This window comes from Pan troglodytes, chromosome 6 (assembly GCF_028858775.2).
Source record: "Pan troglodytes isolate AG18354 chromosome 6, NHGRI_mPanTro3-v2.0_pri, whole genome shotgun sequence".
In the NCBI taxonomy this organism is placed as follows: domain Eukaryota; kingdom Metazoa; phylum Chordata; class Mammalia; order Primates; family Hominidae; genus Pan; species Pan troglodytes.
In genome coordinates, this window is record NC_072404.2 from 5,805,773 (window position 1) to 5,820,088 (window position 14,316).

A 14,316-nucleotide genomic window follows, 5' to 3' on the forward strand; every position below is an offset into this window, starting at 1 on the left:
AAGAGGCTGCCAAAAGTCAAAAGCGGGGCCTGGGAAGGCCGCCGAGAGCCATGAGCTGGGCTGGGCCGAAAGAGGCCACTGGGAGGCAGGAGGAGCTGGGCCTGGAGAGGCTGACTCGAGGAAGTTTTGCACCTGGAGAGGCCGCCGAGAGGACGGAGCTGGGCCCGGGGAGGCCGACTTGCTGCTCTTCCAGGCCCACTTCCAGGCCGACTTGAGGACGACTTGGGCCTGCAGAGGCCGCCGGGAGGCCCAAGCTGGGCCTAGAAGAGCCCACCAACCGGAGGCCGTTTGGGGCCTGCAGATGCCATCGGAGGGCAGGAGCTGAGCCTGGAGAGGCCACCGTGAGGCCTGAGCTGGGCCTGGGGAGCTTGGCTTAGGGAAGTTGTGGGCCTACCAGGGCCGCTGGGAGCTGGGCAGGAGCTGAGTCCAAAGACGTTGTTGGGACCTGGAGTCGGCCCAGAGTCCGGCCCGGAGATGCAGCCGGGAGGAAGAGCTGGGCCCGGAGAGGACGCCGGGAGGCTGCAAGTGGGTCTGAGAGGCCAACTTGAGGAGGCCTGGCCTCCGCCTCCCGCATGGCCCAGCTGTTCCTCCTGGCTGCATCTCCCGCCTCCCAGCAAACAAGCTCTTTTGGCTCAGCTCCCGCCTGCGTTTGTAGACCCCGAAGTTTCTGCAACCAAGCTCTTCAGACCCACATCCCTTCTCCCAGTGACTGAACAGTCCCAGCTCTGGCGGGAGAAGGGCGTCTGCAGACCCCGCTGTTGCCTCCCAGGGGAGTCTCCAGGCCCAGCTCTCGCCCCACCGCGACCTCCCGGGCCCAAGTCCCTGCCTACCTCCCAGCAGCCCGCGTGCGACCCTGCTCCTCCCTCACGGTGGCCTGTTGAGGCAGGGGCTCCCGCTGACCTCTCTCAGCGTGGGAGGGGCCGGTGTGCGGCAAGGGGCTCCCGCGGACCTGTGAGCGTGGGACGGGCCGGTGTGAGGCAAGGGGCTCAGGCAGACCTCTGTGAGCGTGGGAGGGGCCGGTGTGAGGCAGGGGCTCACGCCTCTGGGCAGGGTGCCAGAGGCATGAGTTGGGCATCAACAGGCCACCGTGAGGGAGGAGCTGGGCCGCACGCGGGCTGCTGGGAGGCAGGCAGGGACTTGGCCCCGGGAGGCCGCCGTGGCGGCAAGAGCTGGGCCTGGAGAGGCCCCTGGGAGGCAAGGGCGGGGCCTGCAGACGCTGTTCTCCAACCAGTGCTGGGCCCGTACAGGCAACCAGGAGGCAGGAAGTGGGCCCTCAGAGCTTGGCTGGAGAAAGTTCGGGGCCTACAAAGGCGGTTGGGAGCTGGGCAGGAGTTGAGCCAAAAGAGCTTGCTTACTTGCTGGGAGGCAGGGCCGGGAGAGGTTGACTTCAGGACATCTTGGGCCTGCGGCGGTCGCCGGGAGGCCCAAGCTTGGCGTGGAGGAGCCCACCGACCGGAGACCATTTGGGGTCTGGAGATGCCATCGGAGGGCAGGAGCTCATCATGGAGAGGCCACCGTGAGGCCTGACCTGGGCCTGGGGAGCTTGGCTTGAGGAAGCTGTGGGCCGACCAAGGCCGCCAGGAGATGGGTAGGCACTGAGTCCAAAGAGGTTGTTGAGAGGCAGGAGTCGGGCCTGGAGACGCAACCAGGAAGAAGAGCTGGGCCCGGAGAGGACGCCCGGAGGGTGCAAGTGGGTCTGGAGCGGCCGACTTGAGGAGGTTCTGGGTCCGGAGAGGCCGCCGGAAGGGAAAAACTGGGCCTGGAAAGGCCGTTGTGAGGAATGAGCCCCATGGGCCTGAAGAGGCCACTGGCAGGCGGGAGCTAGGCCTGCCGAAGCGGCCGAGAGGCAGGAGCTTTGGACTTGGGAGGCCGCAGTGAGGCGACAGCTAGCTGGGCGTGGAGAGTCCGCTGTGAGGCAGAGGCTGGGCCTGTGCAGGCCTTCGGGAGGCAGGAGGCTGGGCCTTGTCGAGGCCTGCAGAGGCCACCGAAAGTCAAAAGCGGGGCTTGGGAAGGCCGCCGGGAGGCATGAGCTGGGCTGGGCCGAAAGAGGCCACTGGGAGGCAGGAGGAGCTGGGCCTGGAGAGGCTGCCGAAAGGCAGGAGCTTCGCCTGAGGATGCCACAGTGAGACACCATCTGGGTCTGGAGGGTCCACTGTGAGGCAGAGGCTGGCCTGTAGAGTCCAACAGTAGACAAAAGTTGGGCAAAAGGCTGATTTGAGGAAGTTTTGGGCTTCAAGAGTCAGCCACGAGGCAGGCACTAGGCCTGGAAATGGCCCGACAGTCATGAGTTGGGCCTAAATGGGCCACTGTGAGGGAGGAGCTGTGCCTGTTGAGGCTGCTGGCAGGCAGGCAGAAATTTGGCCTGGGGCACCTGCCACGAGGCAAGAGCTGGGCCTGGAAAAAGCCCCTGGGAGGCAAGAGCAGGGCCTGCAGAGGCTGTTCTCAAGTCAAAGCTGGGCCTGTTGATGCCACCGGGAAGCAGAAGGTGGGCCTGGAGAGTTTCACTTGAGGAAGTTTTGGGCCTACATTGGCCACCATGAGCGGGACAGGAACTGGGCCAAAAAAGGCTGTTGTGAGGCAGCAGTTGTGCCTGTAGACCCAGCCAAGAGGAAGAGGTGGGCCTGGAGAAGCCCCCATGAGGCAGAGGTTGGGCCTGTAGACACTAACAGGAGGCAGGAGCTGGGCCTGGAGAGGTCAACTTGAGGAGATTTGGGGCCTTCATAGGCCACCAGGAGGCAGCAGTTGGGACTAGAGAGTCTGACTTGAGTAAGTTTTGGGCCCGGAGATGACGTCCTGGGACAGGAGTTGGGCCTGGAGAGGCCACCATGAGGCATAAGCTGGATGTAGAGAGGCCAGTGTGAGGCAAGACCTGGGCCTGTCTAGGCTGCTGGGAGACAGGCAGGAATCTGGCCAGGGAAGGTTGCCATGAGACAAAAGTTGGGCCTGGAAAGGCCCTTGTGAAGCATGAGCTTGGCCTAAAGAGGCCACTGGGTGGCAGGAGCTGGGTGTGTAGAAGCTGCTGAAAGGTTGGGAGCTTGGCTTGGGGGGTCCACAGTGAGGTAGATGCTGGGCATGAAGAATCTGCTGTGAGGCAGATGTTGGGAATGTAGAGGCCGACGGGAGGCAGAGGCTGGGCCTGGAGGGGCCACCAAGATGCAGGAGCTGGGCCTGGAGAGGCTGCAAAGAAGCATGAGCTGGGCCTGGTGAGGTCGACTTGAGAAAGTTCAGGGCCTGGAGAGAAGGCTGGGAGGCAGGAGCTGGGTCTAAAGAGGCCATTGTAACGATGGAGCTGTGCCTGTGGAGGCTGTTGTGAGGCAGTAGCCTCATCTGCGGAGACTGCCGTGAGGTAGGGTATGGGCCTAAATAGGCCATGGTGAGTCATGAGCTTGGTCTGTAGAGGCTGACTGGAGAAAGTGCTGGGCCTGGAGAGGCTGCCAGGAGGTAGGAGCTGGGCCAAAAGATGTAAGCACATTTGCATTTATTAGGCACTTTATTTCCATTATTACACTGTAATATATAATAAAATAATTACAGAACTCACCATAATGTAGAATCAGTGGGCGTGTTAAGCTTGTTTTCCTGCAACTGGATGTTCCCACCTGAGCGTGATGGGAGAAAGTGACAGATCAATAGGTATTAGATTCTCATAAGGACAGCGCAACCTAGATCCCTCACATGCACGGTTCACAACAGGGTGCGTTCTCCTCTGAGAATCTAATGCTGCTGCTCATCTGAGAAGGTGGAGCTCAGGCGGGAATGTGAGCAAAGGGGAGTGGCTGTAAATACAGACGAAGCTTCCCTCACTCCCTCACTCGACACCACTCACCTCCTGCTGTGTGGCTCCTTGTGGCTCCATGGCTCAGGGGTTGGGGACCCCTGCTCAAGTGCATCCAAAGCGACCCTTCCCACACCAGTCTTCACAGTGGTCAAGGGCAGCAACCACTTAGCTCCCAAGGCATGTGCCTCAGCTGGCATTTCATCACAATCAACAGTAAGTGGTAGCTTGAGTCACTGTGAGGTCACCTACTGGAAATCACCAGCATCCCATTTCCCACTGGCAAAGAGCTCAGCACTGCCCCCTGGGAAACCAAACCTATGCCCAAATCCCATCTGTGTGGGTTTACCTCCTGGGACCCTTCCTAACATATTAGTCAGAGTCCAATCAGTAAGCATAAACCACTCAAAAGTTTAAAGTGGTAAAATTTAATACAGAGAATTATTCATTATAACAGGTGAACAGCATAATGAGAGATTGGCTAGCACAAAGTAAAGAGAACTCTAGAGAATGTGGGACTAGCCCAGGCCAGGCATGGTGGCTCATGCCTGAAATTCCAGCAATTTGAGAAGCTAATGCAGGAGGATTGCTTAAGGCCAGGAGCTAGAGACCGGTCTGGACAACACAGTGAGACCCTGTCTCTATCCAAAAGAAGAAAAAAGTTAGCTGGGAGTGGTGGTGCACACTTGTAGTCCCAGCTACTCGGAATGCGGAAGTTTGAGCCTGGGAGGTCAAGGCTGCAGTGAGGCATGATTATGCCACTACAGTCCAGCCTGGTGACAGAGCAAGACCCTGTCTCAAAGAACAAAACAACAACAACCATTTACAGACAGAAAAGAAATAGAGCTAAATAAGCTGAGGAAAGATGTTGAAATGTGACAAGTAAAGTAATATGAGGTCTTTTGTCTATGTAAAATAATCAAACAAAAAATGACTTACTAAATTATAATACCCTGTGCTGGCAAAGGTGCAGTGAAATGGGAACTTTCTTACACTATGAGGGGTGTTTAAATTGTGTATAAGCCTTCCAGGGTAAAGCCTGTCAATTTTTTAAAATAATGGAGACAGGGTCTCACCATACTGCCATACTGCCTCCTCCAACTCTTGGCCTCAAGCAATCCTCCTCTCTTAGCCTCCCAAAGTGCTAAGATTATAGCTGGGAGGCACCCAAAACCCTGTCGATTTACATCAAGGGTAATGAGAATGTCCATTCACCATGACTCACAGTAATCTTACTTCTGGGGAGACAATTCAATCTAAACAAAAGGTCATCTGTACACACACAGTAAAAATCTGGGAGTAACTGAAGACAGAGTTGGTAAGTGAAATAAGAAACAGTTATAAGAAATTAAACTATGGTATCAATAGGCACCTGGTATAAAAGGTCAGTTGATGTTAGCTGCTACTTTTTTGTTGTTTTGAGACAGGGTCTCACTCTGTCACCCAGGCTGGAGTGCAGAGGCCTGATCATGACTCACTGCAGTCTCAGCCTCCCTGGGCTCAAGTGATCCTCCCACCTCAGCCTCCCAAGTAGCTGGGACTACAGGAACATGCCACCACACTAGGCTAATTCATGTGTTTTTCTGTAGGGATGGTGACTCCCCCTTTCTTTCCAAGGCCTATCGCAAACTCTGGGCCTCAAGCCATCCTCCTGCCTCAGCCTCCCAAAGTGTTGCGATTACCAGTGTGAGACACCACACCTGGCCAGCTGCTACTTTTATCAATATTATTATTATTCCACTCAATTAAAAATTATTATTTTCAAGGCTATGCAACAGTATGTATCCTACAGCGTAATTGTAAAAACATATACAGTCATCATCCCTCAGTATACAGAATTAGTTCCAGCCCCCCATCTCTGCATATACCAAAATCCATGCTTACTCACGTTTCGCTGTCACCCCTCTGGAATCCATGTATACGAAAATTCCAAATATTAGTTGGGCATAGTGGCAAGCACCTGTAGTCTCAGCCACGTGGGAGGTTGAGGTGGGAGGATCGCTTCAGCCTGGAAGGTTGAGGCTGCAGTCAGCTGCGATAGCGCTACTACACTCCAGCCTTGGACAACAGAGGGACACCCTGTCTCAGAAAAAAAAACAGAACAAAACAGGTTAGAAATTGTAATCTAACCCTAACCCTAACCCCTTAACCCTAACCCTAACCCTACACTAACCCTAACCCCAACCCTAACCCCTAACACTAACCCCTAACTCCTAACCCCTACCCTAACCCCTAACTCCTAACCCCTACCCTAACCCCTAATCCCTAACCCCTAACCCAAACCCCAAACCCTAACCCTAACCCCAAACCCCAACAACAAACCGAACCCGAACCCTACCCCTAACCCCTAACCCTAACCCCTAACCCTAACCCCAAACCCTAACCCTAACCCTAACCCCAACACCAACCCCAACCGTAATCGCAAACCCCAACCCCAACCCCAACCTGAACCCCAAAACCAAACCCTAACCCTAACCCTAACCATTAACACTAACCCTAACCCTTAACCCCAACGCTAACCCTAACCCCTAACCCCTAACCCTAACCCAACCCTAACCCTAAAACCCTAACCCTAACACTAACCCTAACCCTAACCCTGACTCTGATCCCGACCCCAACCCCGACCCTAACCCTGACCCTAACCCTGACCCTGACCCTGACCCTAACCCTAACCCAACCCTAACCCTAACCTCTAACCCCTAACCCTGACCCTGACCCTGACCCTACCCCTAACCCTGACCCTACCCCTACCCCTGACCCTAACCCTAACCCTACCCTAACCCTAACCCTAACCCTACCCTAACCCTAACCCCTAACCCGAACCCGAACCCTGACCCTACCCTGACCCTGACCCGGACCCAAACCCTCACCCTCATCCTAACCCTCACCCTAACCCTAACCCCTAACCCGAACCCAAACCCAAACCCTGACCCTACCCTGACCCTGACCCTAACCCTGACCCTGACCCTCACCCTAACCTAACCCTGACCCTAACCCTCACCCTGACCCTAACCTAACCCTAACCCTGACCCTAACTCTGACCCTGACCCTGACCCTAACCCTGACCCTAACCCTGACCCTGACCCTAACCCTAACCCGATTGCCTTGGTTTTCTTCTAGGGTTTTTATGGTTTGGGGTTTTACATTTAAGTCTTTAACCCATCTTGACATAATTTTTGCATAAGGTGTGAGAAAGAGGTCTAGTTTCTGTTTTCTGCATATGGCTAGCCAGTTTTCCCAGCACCATTTATTAAATAGGGAATCCTTTCCCCATTGCTTGTTTTTGTCAGGTTTGTCAAAGATCAGATGGTTGTAGATGTGTGGTATTATTCCTGAGGCCTCTGTTCTGTTCCATTGTTATATATTTCTGTTTTGGTACCAGTACCATGCTGTTTTGGTTACTGTAGCCTTGTAGTATAGTTTGAAGTAGTGTGATGCCTCCAGCTTTGTTCTTTTGGCCTCGGGTAGTCTTGGCTATACGGGCTCTTTTTTTGGTTCTATATGAAATTTAAAGTAGTTTTTTCTAATTCTTTGAAGACAGTCACTGGAAGTTTGATGGGAATAGCATTTAATCTATAAATTAGTTTGCGCAGTATGGCCATTTTCAATATATTGATTCTTCCTATCCATGAGTATGAAATGGTTTTCCATTGTTTTGTGTCCTCTCTTATTTCCTTGAACAGTGGTTTGTAGCTCTCCTTGAAGAGGTCCTTCACATCCCTTGTAAGTTGTATTCGTAGGTATTTTATTCTCTTTGTAGCAGTTGTGAATGGGAGTTCACTCATGACTTGGCTCTCGTCTATTGTTGGTGTATATGAATGCTTGTGATTTTTGCACATTGATTTTGTATCCTGAGACTTTGCTGAAGTTGCTTATCAGCTTAAGGAGTTTTTGGGCTGAGACGATGGGGTTTTCTAAATATACAATCATGTCATCTGCAAACAGAGATAATTTGACTTCCTCTCTTCCTCTTTGAATATGCTTTATTTCTTTCTCTGATTGCCCTTGCCAGAACTTCCAGTACTATGTTAAATAGGAGTGGTGAGAGAAGGCATCCTCGTCTTGTGCCAGTTTTCAAAGGGAATGCTTCCAGCTTTGGTCCAAATACAGTATGATATTGGCTGTGGATTTGTCATAAATAGCTCTTATTATTTTGAGATACGTTCCATCAATACCTAGTTTATGGAGAGTTTTTAGCATGAAGGGATGTTGAATAATGTTGAGTAACTGAACACCAACATGGCTTCATCTCCAACAGTGAAATTGCTCATATGAAGGTCACCAGTAAGCTCAAAAGGTCCCATCTGCCTTCATTATCTGACCTCTCGGCAACTTTTAAAGTATCAGATCATGCTCTATGATCAAGACATTTTCTTTTCTCACTTCTTGATGACACCACATAAAACTAGTTTTCCTTCTTCTTCACAAACAAACTTTTTGGGTTTCTTTGTTTGTTTGAGAGAGGGTCTCACCCTGTCACCCAGGAAATACATCCAAAATGATAGACTTGAATAGGAATAGTAATTAAAAGTCCAAGACCTCAGATCTGTCGGTAGACTCAAGCCTGGCATAGGTCACTTGCTAGCTGGGAGTCTAGGCAAGATATTTTATTTTTCTAATTCTGTTTCCCCATGAGCAAAATGTGGGCACTATAGTTATCAGTTGGTAAGGAGTTCGACATCTCTGTAACTCTTAATATAAAATATTGGACTGATGATATCGTTTGGCTCTGTTTCCCCACCCAAATCTCATATAGAATTCTAATCCCCACCCTAACCCTAACAGTCATAACCCTATGCTATCCCTAACCTAACTGAAAATGATGAGCCTAACAGTTGAGTGAATAAATGATGATTGATCCTAAAGGAATTAAGTAAATAATTCATTAGAGAATTATTAAAGAATTAAGAATTAATATTCCACAAATACTCACTGTGTCTCAATGGTGCTCCTTGATGCTCCTAGGCTTTGGCTAACCACCCCCGCTTAACCTTTGCAACCACCCCATGGCAGGTCCTAGCACCATCCCCATTTTACAGGTGAGAGGTTTGAGAACATGCCTAGGGTCACACACCTGGGCAGTATCAGGCCTAAATATGAGCAGGCACAGGTGGTGTCAGGAGAGACGCTGATGTCATAACAGTATAAGGAAAAGAAGGAGCAGCAGTGAGCACGGTGTGATGGCCAAACATGCCATGGGCTGACCCCACGTGGATCCAGCCCCACAGCTGGCCAGGATACACTTTCCCTGTCCTTACATGAAGTTTTCACTTCATCATGGGAAGAGCACAGAGCGCAGGGAGAGTGTTCAAACAGCACTGGTACGTACTAGGAACTAAAGATGTTGGCTACCACTGACTCACTGAAAAGCAATCAGACAAAATACTAGAAATAAACCACAGGGACAGCTGGCTTTCTCTTTAGGTGTCAGGCCTGCATGTGTTTCCTTCGAAGTCTGTCCCCTCATTCTGCAAAAGCTCATTCCACCGAGAGAGGGAGCGAGAGCCCAGCCGAGCCCCTGTGCGGACAGCGGGGATGGCACTCGGTGCACGGTGCCCTGGAGTCCGGAGCCAGTGCTCGGGGAGGCAGAGAGCGCTCGGCGTGGGAGGCACCCGCAGGCACTGCCTCCCCAGGCTGCCCCCATCCCCAGGCCCGCGCGGTGCCGGCGGGGCCATTTGCGCAGCCGCCCGCACACGTCCCGCCGGGCTGGCCCTTGCTCCACCCGGACAAAGCGCCCAGGGCCATCCTGAGTCCCTGCAGGGTCAGGGCCTGCGGAATCGCGCGGCCTTTGCCCCACAAAACCACTGTGTGGCGGAAGAGCGCTTCGGCCGCGTCGCCTCGAAACTGGACCCGCACATCTGAGCCTGCGTTTCCGTTTCCCCGAGAGACCCCGGGCTCCCTCCCCCAAGGACAGGAACGCGCGAGCACTGGCAGAGCTCGCTGATTGGATGGGGGAGAGAAGTGGGCGGAGTGAGCACTAGGAGATCCTGTCATTGGATAAGAAAGAGAAGTGGGCAGGGTGGGCACTGGTAGAGTCTCTACTGGTTGGATAGGAGCGAGAAGCGGGCGGGGCTAGCACTGAGATCCTGCAATTGGACGGGCATGAAGTAGGTGGGGCGAGCACTGAGGAGACCCTGCCAATTGGACGAGAGAAGTGGGCGGAGTAAGCATTGGTAGAGCCTGCTGATTGGGCAAGAGACAGGAGTGGTCGGAGCAAGGACTGCGGAGAAGGCTGCTATTGGATGTTAGGGAGAAGAGGGCGGAACAAGAAGGTGGCGAGCTCTGCAGATTGGACAGGAGAGATAAGCAGGAGGAGCAAGCAATGAATGGAGCCAGCGGTGAAAAGAGCCCTGATCTTGAGCAGTGGAACCAGAATTCGGGTTACGGTCACGGTGACAGCCAGAAAGGAAATTCCAGCACGGATGCCAACCGCACCAACCCAAAACTATGACCCGAGTCCTAACCCACCCTAACCCGGCCAAAACCGAACACCAAACCCTGACTAAATGCGAAACGCTGACCCAGACCTGGACCCTGACCCTGACCCTGAAGGGGGACATAGAGGAAAGAGATTGAGAGGTTTGCACATTCAGTGACAAACATTTTCTTCGTTAGTCGATGTTAGAAAGCAAAGGCTTTTATCTCGAGAAATTTCTGACCTAAAGAATGATGTACAATAAACTGTATTCAACCATTGATCAACATTTTCTAACAAGGTGGAATGAAAGTATAAAGTGTGGGGATTGCTACTAGTCCTAATACACTAATCTGTGGTTAGGAAGGTTTATTTTTTTCCCTCCAAACCTAAGCAGTACATGTCTTAAATTACCTTCTAAAATGTACGACTCTTGGAGCCTCAGACGGGCTGGCGATAGTCAATACTCCACGGCTGTTTGTTGGATGAGTGGACAACAGCATGGCCGAGAGGTCCTGGTGCAAAAAGTCTTCGGCTGCCTCAGTTTGAATCCTGCTTCTGCCGTCGACCAGCCGTGTGATTCTGTAAAAGTATTTTAACCTCTCTGGGCCTTAGTTTCCCCATCTGTAACTTGAGGGCCTACCTCAAATGGGTTCCTGGTGAAGAGTAACAAGACTATATCCGGAGTAGGTTTCAGTTGCCTTTTCCTCCGTCTTTCCACCCTCCCCTCCTACCCTTCCAAATCTTTTTTTTTTTTTTTTGACAGGGTCTCCCTCTGTTGCCCAGGCTGGAGTGCAGTGGCGTGATCTCAGCTCACTGCAATCCCCACTTTCCAGGCTCAAGCGATCCTCCTCCTCCTACCTCAGCCTCCTGAATACCTGGGGCTACAGGTGTGTGCCACCACGCTAGGCTAATTGTCATTGTGTGTGTTTAGAGGCGTGGTTTATCCATGTTGACCAGGCTGGTCTCGAACTCCAGGCCTCAAGCAATTCTCCCACCTCGACCTCCAAAAGTGCTAGGACTTACAGGCGTGAGCCACCGCCCCCACCCCCTTCAAATCTATTAAAAGGTGAGAGTCTCGCCAAGGCAATGAGATCGCAATATGACGTTTCCATTTACTTTGGATTATATGTCATTATAAATATTAACAAATAAGACTTAAAAAGGACACCTTCGGGTAGGTCAGACCAAAATACAAAACTTGTCTGTGGGACTGCAGTTTGAGGACAGTGTCTGCAGCCGTCACATGGCAGCAAAACGGGGTTAAGCAGTGCACGAGAGTCTGCGTCGACGACAGCCAGAGTCCATGCATCGGGAGGTTCACTCGGTTTGCGAAGGAACAACGGGCACGGCATGCACGGCCCGGGCTCGGCGGGCGGACGGGCCGGGGCGCAGTTCCCCGCGCTCGCCACTAGAGGTCAGGAGGTGACCGCTTCCGGGCTGGAAGACGGGCCCGTCGGGGATTGGCGCAGGCGGCGGGCGGGGCGGCGGGCGGGGCGGCGGGCGGGGCGGCGGGCGGGGCGGGGCTGGAGGCAGCGCCTGGTTACTGACACCTGGAATGACTTTTTTTTTTTTTTTTTTTTTTTTGGCATCAGATTTCCTGTCTTTGTGGGGATGATGGACCCGAGTAAAGATGCCCATTCGGGGTCAAAGGCAGAGCCGCTTCTGCAGCTTCTCAAAGCGTTTTTTGTTTTTTTTTTTCTGAGATGGAGTCTTGCTCTGTCGCCCAGGCTGGAGTGCAGTGGCGTGATCTTGGCTCACTGCAGCCTTCACCTCCCGGGTTCAAGCGATTCTCGTGCCTCAGCCTCCCCGAGTAGCTGGGACTACAGGCGTGCGCCACCACGCCCGGCTAATGTTTGTATTTTTAGTAGAGACGGGGTTTCGTCCTGTTGGCCAGGCGGGTTTCGAACTCCCGACCTCAGGTGATCCGCCAGCCTCGGCCTCCCAAAGTGCTGGGATTACAGGCGTGAGCCATCGTGCCCGGCCTCAAAATGCTTTAACAGAAAGACAATCTGCACGGGATCTAGAAGGGTGCTGAGATCCTAGGAAAGGAAGGTTTCCAAACTTCCTGGGGAGTTCCTGCCCGAGTGCCCGTGCTGCCCCTGGGCTGGCTGGCCAGTAAGCCTGCCTCCCAGCCTGACTGTCCCCATCTTTCGGTCCCAGCCCCATTTGCACAGCCTGGGCAGTAGAGAGCCCTGGACTGGGGGGCTGGAGTTCTGGGTTCTTGTCCCAGCTGTGCCCCTTCAGGCCCCTTATTCCCCATGTGCCTAATAAGGAAGTCATGGTAGGTGGGGGGTACAGCCTCTTCTCGCTTTGCCATTCACTTCTGTGTCTTCAGAGAGGCTGTCAAATCTCCTCTCTGAATGAGACCCCCAAAAAAGCAAAGCTAAGAAGATACCCAAAGCTTAACTAGACACCAGGCCTTTTAGAAATAGACCACCTCTTACCTTAGGCCCCCAGAGGGTGCCCATTCTGTGTGGAGAAAAGAGGAGCCCTTGCCTCTGCCCCCAGAGGCTAGGGTGGGGTGGCTGAGTTTGGGGGCCAGGTTAGACACCTCTGGGGAAGCCTGAAGTAGCACGGATGGTTTCAAAGCCAGCGGATGAGGTGGCAGGACAGTGACAAGACCCCAGGTCTCCATCATGCACCTGAGCTTACTGAGCCTTCACCTGGTGTCTCTGCTGAGTCTCTGACAGACCAGGAGGGAAGGGACTGGGGGTACCGATCCCCAGAGAGAGAAAGTGGCAGTCAGAGGACCTGGGTTTGAGTCCTGGTTCACCCCTTCCTGGCTGTGTGGCCTTGGCAAACTACTCAGACTCTGGGAACCTGTTTCACCTGCAAGATGGGGATGAGAATCAAACCCACCTTGCAGGGCTGTGAACATGCGTTCAGACCAGTGCATGCAAAAACCTTCACATAAAAACCCTTCCTAAAGATGGGGAGACAAGTCTCCATGAGCAGCAGGTAGCCAGGGACTGTGTAGGGGCTGGGGTCCTGTTTTCCCTGCAACCTGGGAAAGGCCTGATGTGTGGGGCTGGAAGGCCCTGGGCAGGTCACCTGACCTCTCTGGGCCTCTGTTTCCATCACACACTGATGGGCTGAGCACACTGGGACTCTGGCTGTGCAACTCCTTGGCTCTGCATCTGTTCACCCAGCGTTCCTGAGGGGCCCTTGGTAGGCAGAGAAAGTTTGTGGGCTTCAGGCATGGGCCCCAAGATTCAGATACTCTCAAGCCTCCTGGGGAGTCTGACTCAGGGGAGCAGACAGGCCCACCAGCCAGGGTGATTCTTGCTCAGCTCCTGGAGGGTGGAGCTGGCCCCACAGGCCTCCCCAGAGACACGGCCCTGGACTGCCACTGATTACTCCCAAAAGGGACATCTGTGGCGGTGGTGGGACCAAGATGCCACGAGCAAGCACCCGGAGGCCCCCAGTGTGAGCCAGGGAGTGGAGGGGAGGGGAAAGGGCAGAGTCAGGACGTGTAGGAATGCTTGCTTTTTTTCCAAGCACAAGGGACCCTTTTCTCCACCGCAGCTGACCTGATGCTTATGCCGGGAAGGAGGAGGGGCGGGCTCCGTCCTTGAGGTCCCTCAGGAGTAGAAAGAGATCAGAGTGGGAGACTTGGGTCTGAGGTCTGAACTTGAGCCTACACCAGTTTCTCCATGGTGTTTCCATCACGTCCCCCACCTCCTGCCTCGAGCCTCACACCTTCCTAACAAACCCTCCCCTGGAGAGGAGACCCCGGGTCCACAGCACCCCAGCCCCATTGGCTTTCTCTCTCCAGGCCGTTTTAGACCACTCCCACTGCCTGGACTGCTTTTAGAAGCCCCCACTCACCCTCCAAGGCCTTACGGAAGCACCGCCTCCTCCAGGAAGCCTTCCCTGACCTCCCGGCAGAGTCAGCAGAGCCCACGGTACTTGCAGACTGGTCAAGCTGGTCTTGGTATTTCTCACCCCAGTTGGAATGGTTTGTTCCGGCTTCCTGACTAGATGGGAACTCCCTGAGGGCAGGCCCTGTGTCTCATTCACCCCCAGGGCTTGTGGAATCATTGAGTGAAGCATGTGCCAATTTACCCGTCATCAGGAGCCTCCGGGAACTCTGGCAGACTTTCGGCCGGCAAGCCCACTTCTT

The 14,316-nt window shown here is 53.6% G+C and overlaps 1 protein-coding gene and 1 pseudogene across 1 annotated transcript; both read right to left on the bottom strand.

Moving 5' to 3' along the window:
• Positions 1–738: 738 nt before the first annotated feature.
• On the bottom strand, positions 739–2,232 carry LOC129144195 (proline-rich protein 36-like; annotated as a pseudogene).
• LOC134810512 (putative uncharacterized protein FLJ44672) lies at positions 2,231–5,853 on the bottom strand. The gene is made up of 3 exons (XM_063815128.1): positions 5,664–5,853; positions 3,542–3,599; positions 2,231–3,448 (listed from the first exon to the last, which is right to left on the bottom strand). Exon 3 carries the CDS (start codon positions 3,370–3,372, stop codon positions 2,749–2,751), a length of 624 nt encoding a protein of 207 aa, XP_063671198.1. The 5' UTR covers positions 3,373–3,448; positions 3,542–3,599; positions 5,664–5,853; the 3' UTR covers positions 2,231–2,748.
• Positions 5,854–14,316: the final 8,463 nt, after the last annotated feature.

Bases quoted from the DNA above. Each gene is read 5' to 3' on its own strand.
- LOC134810512 (XM_063815128.1), bottom strand. From the start codon at position 3,372: ATGGCCTATTTAGGCCCATACCCTACCTCACGGCAGTCTCCGCAGATG.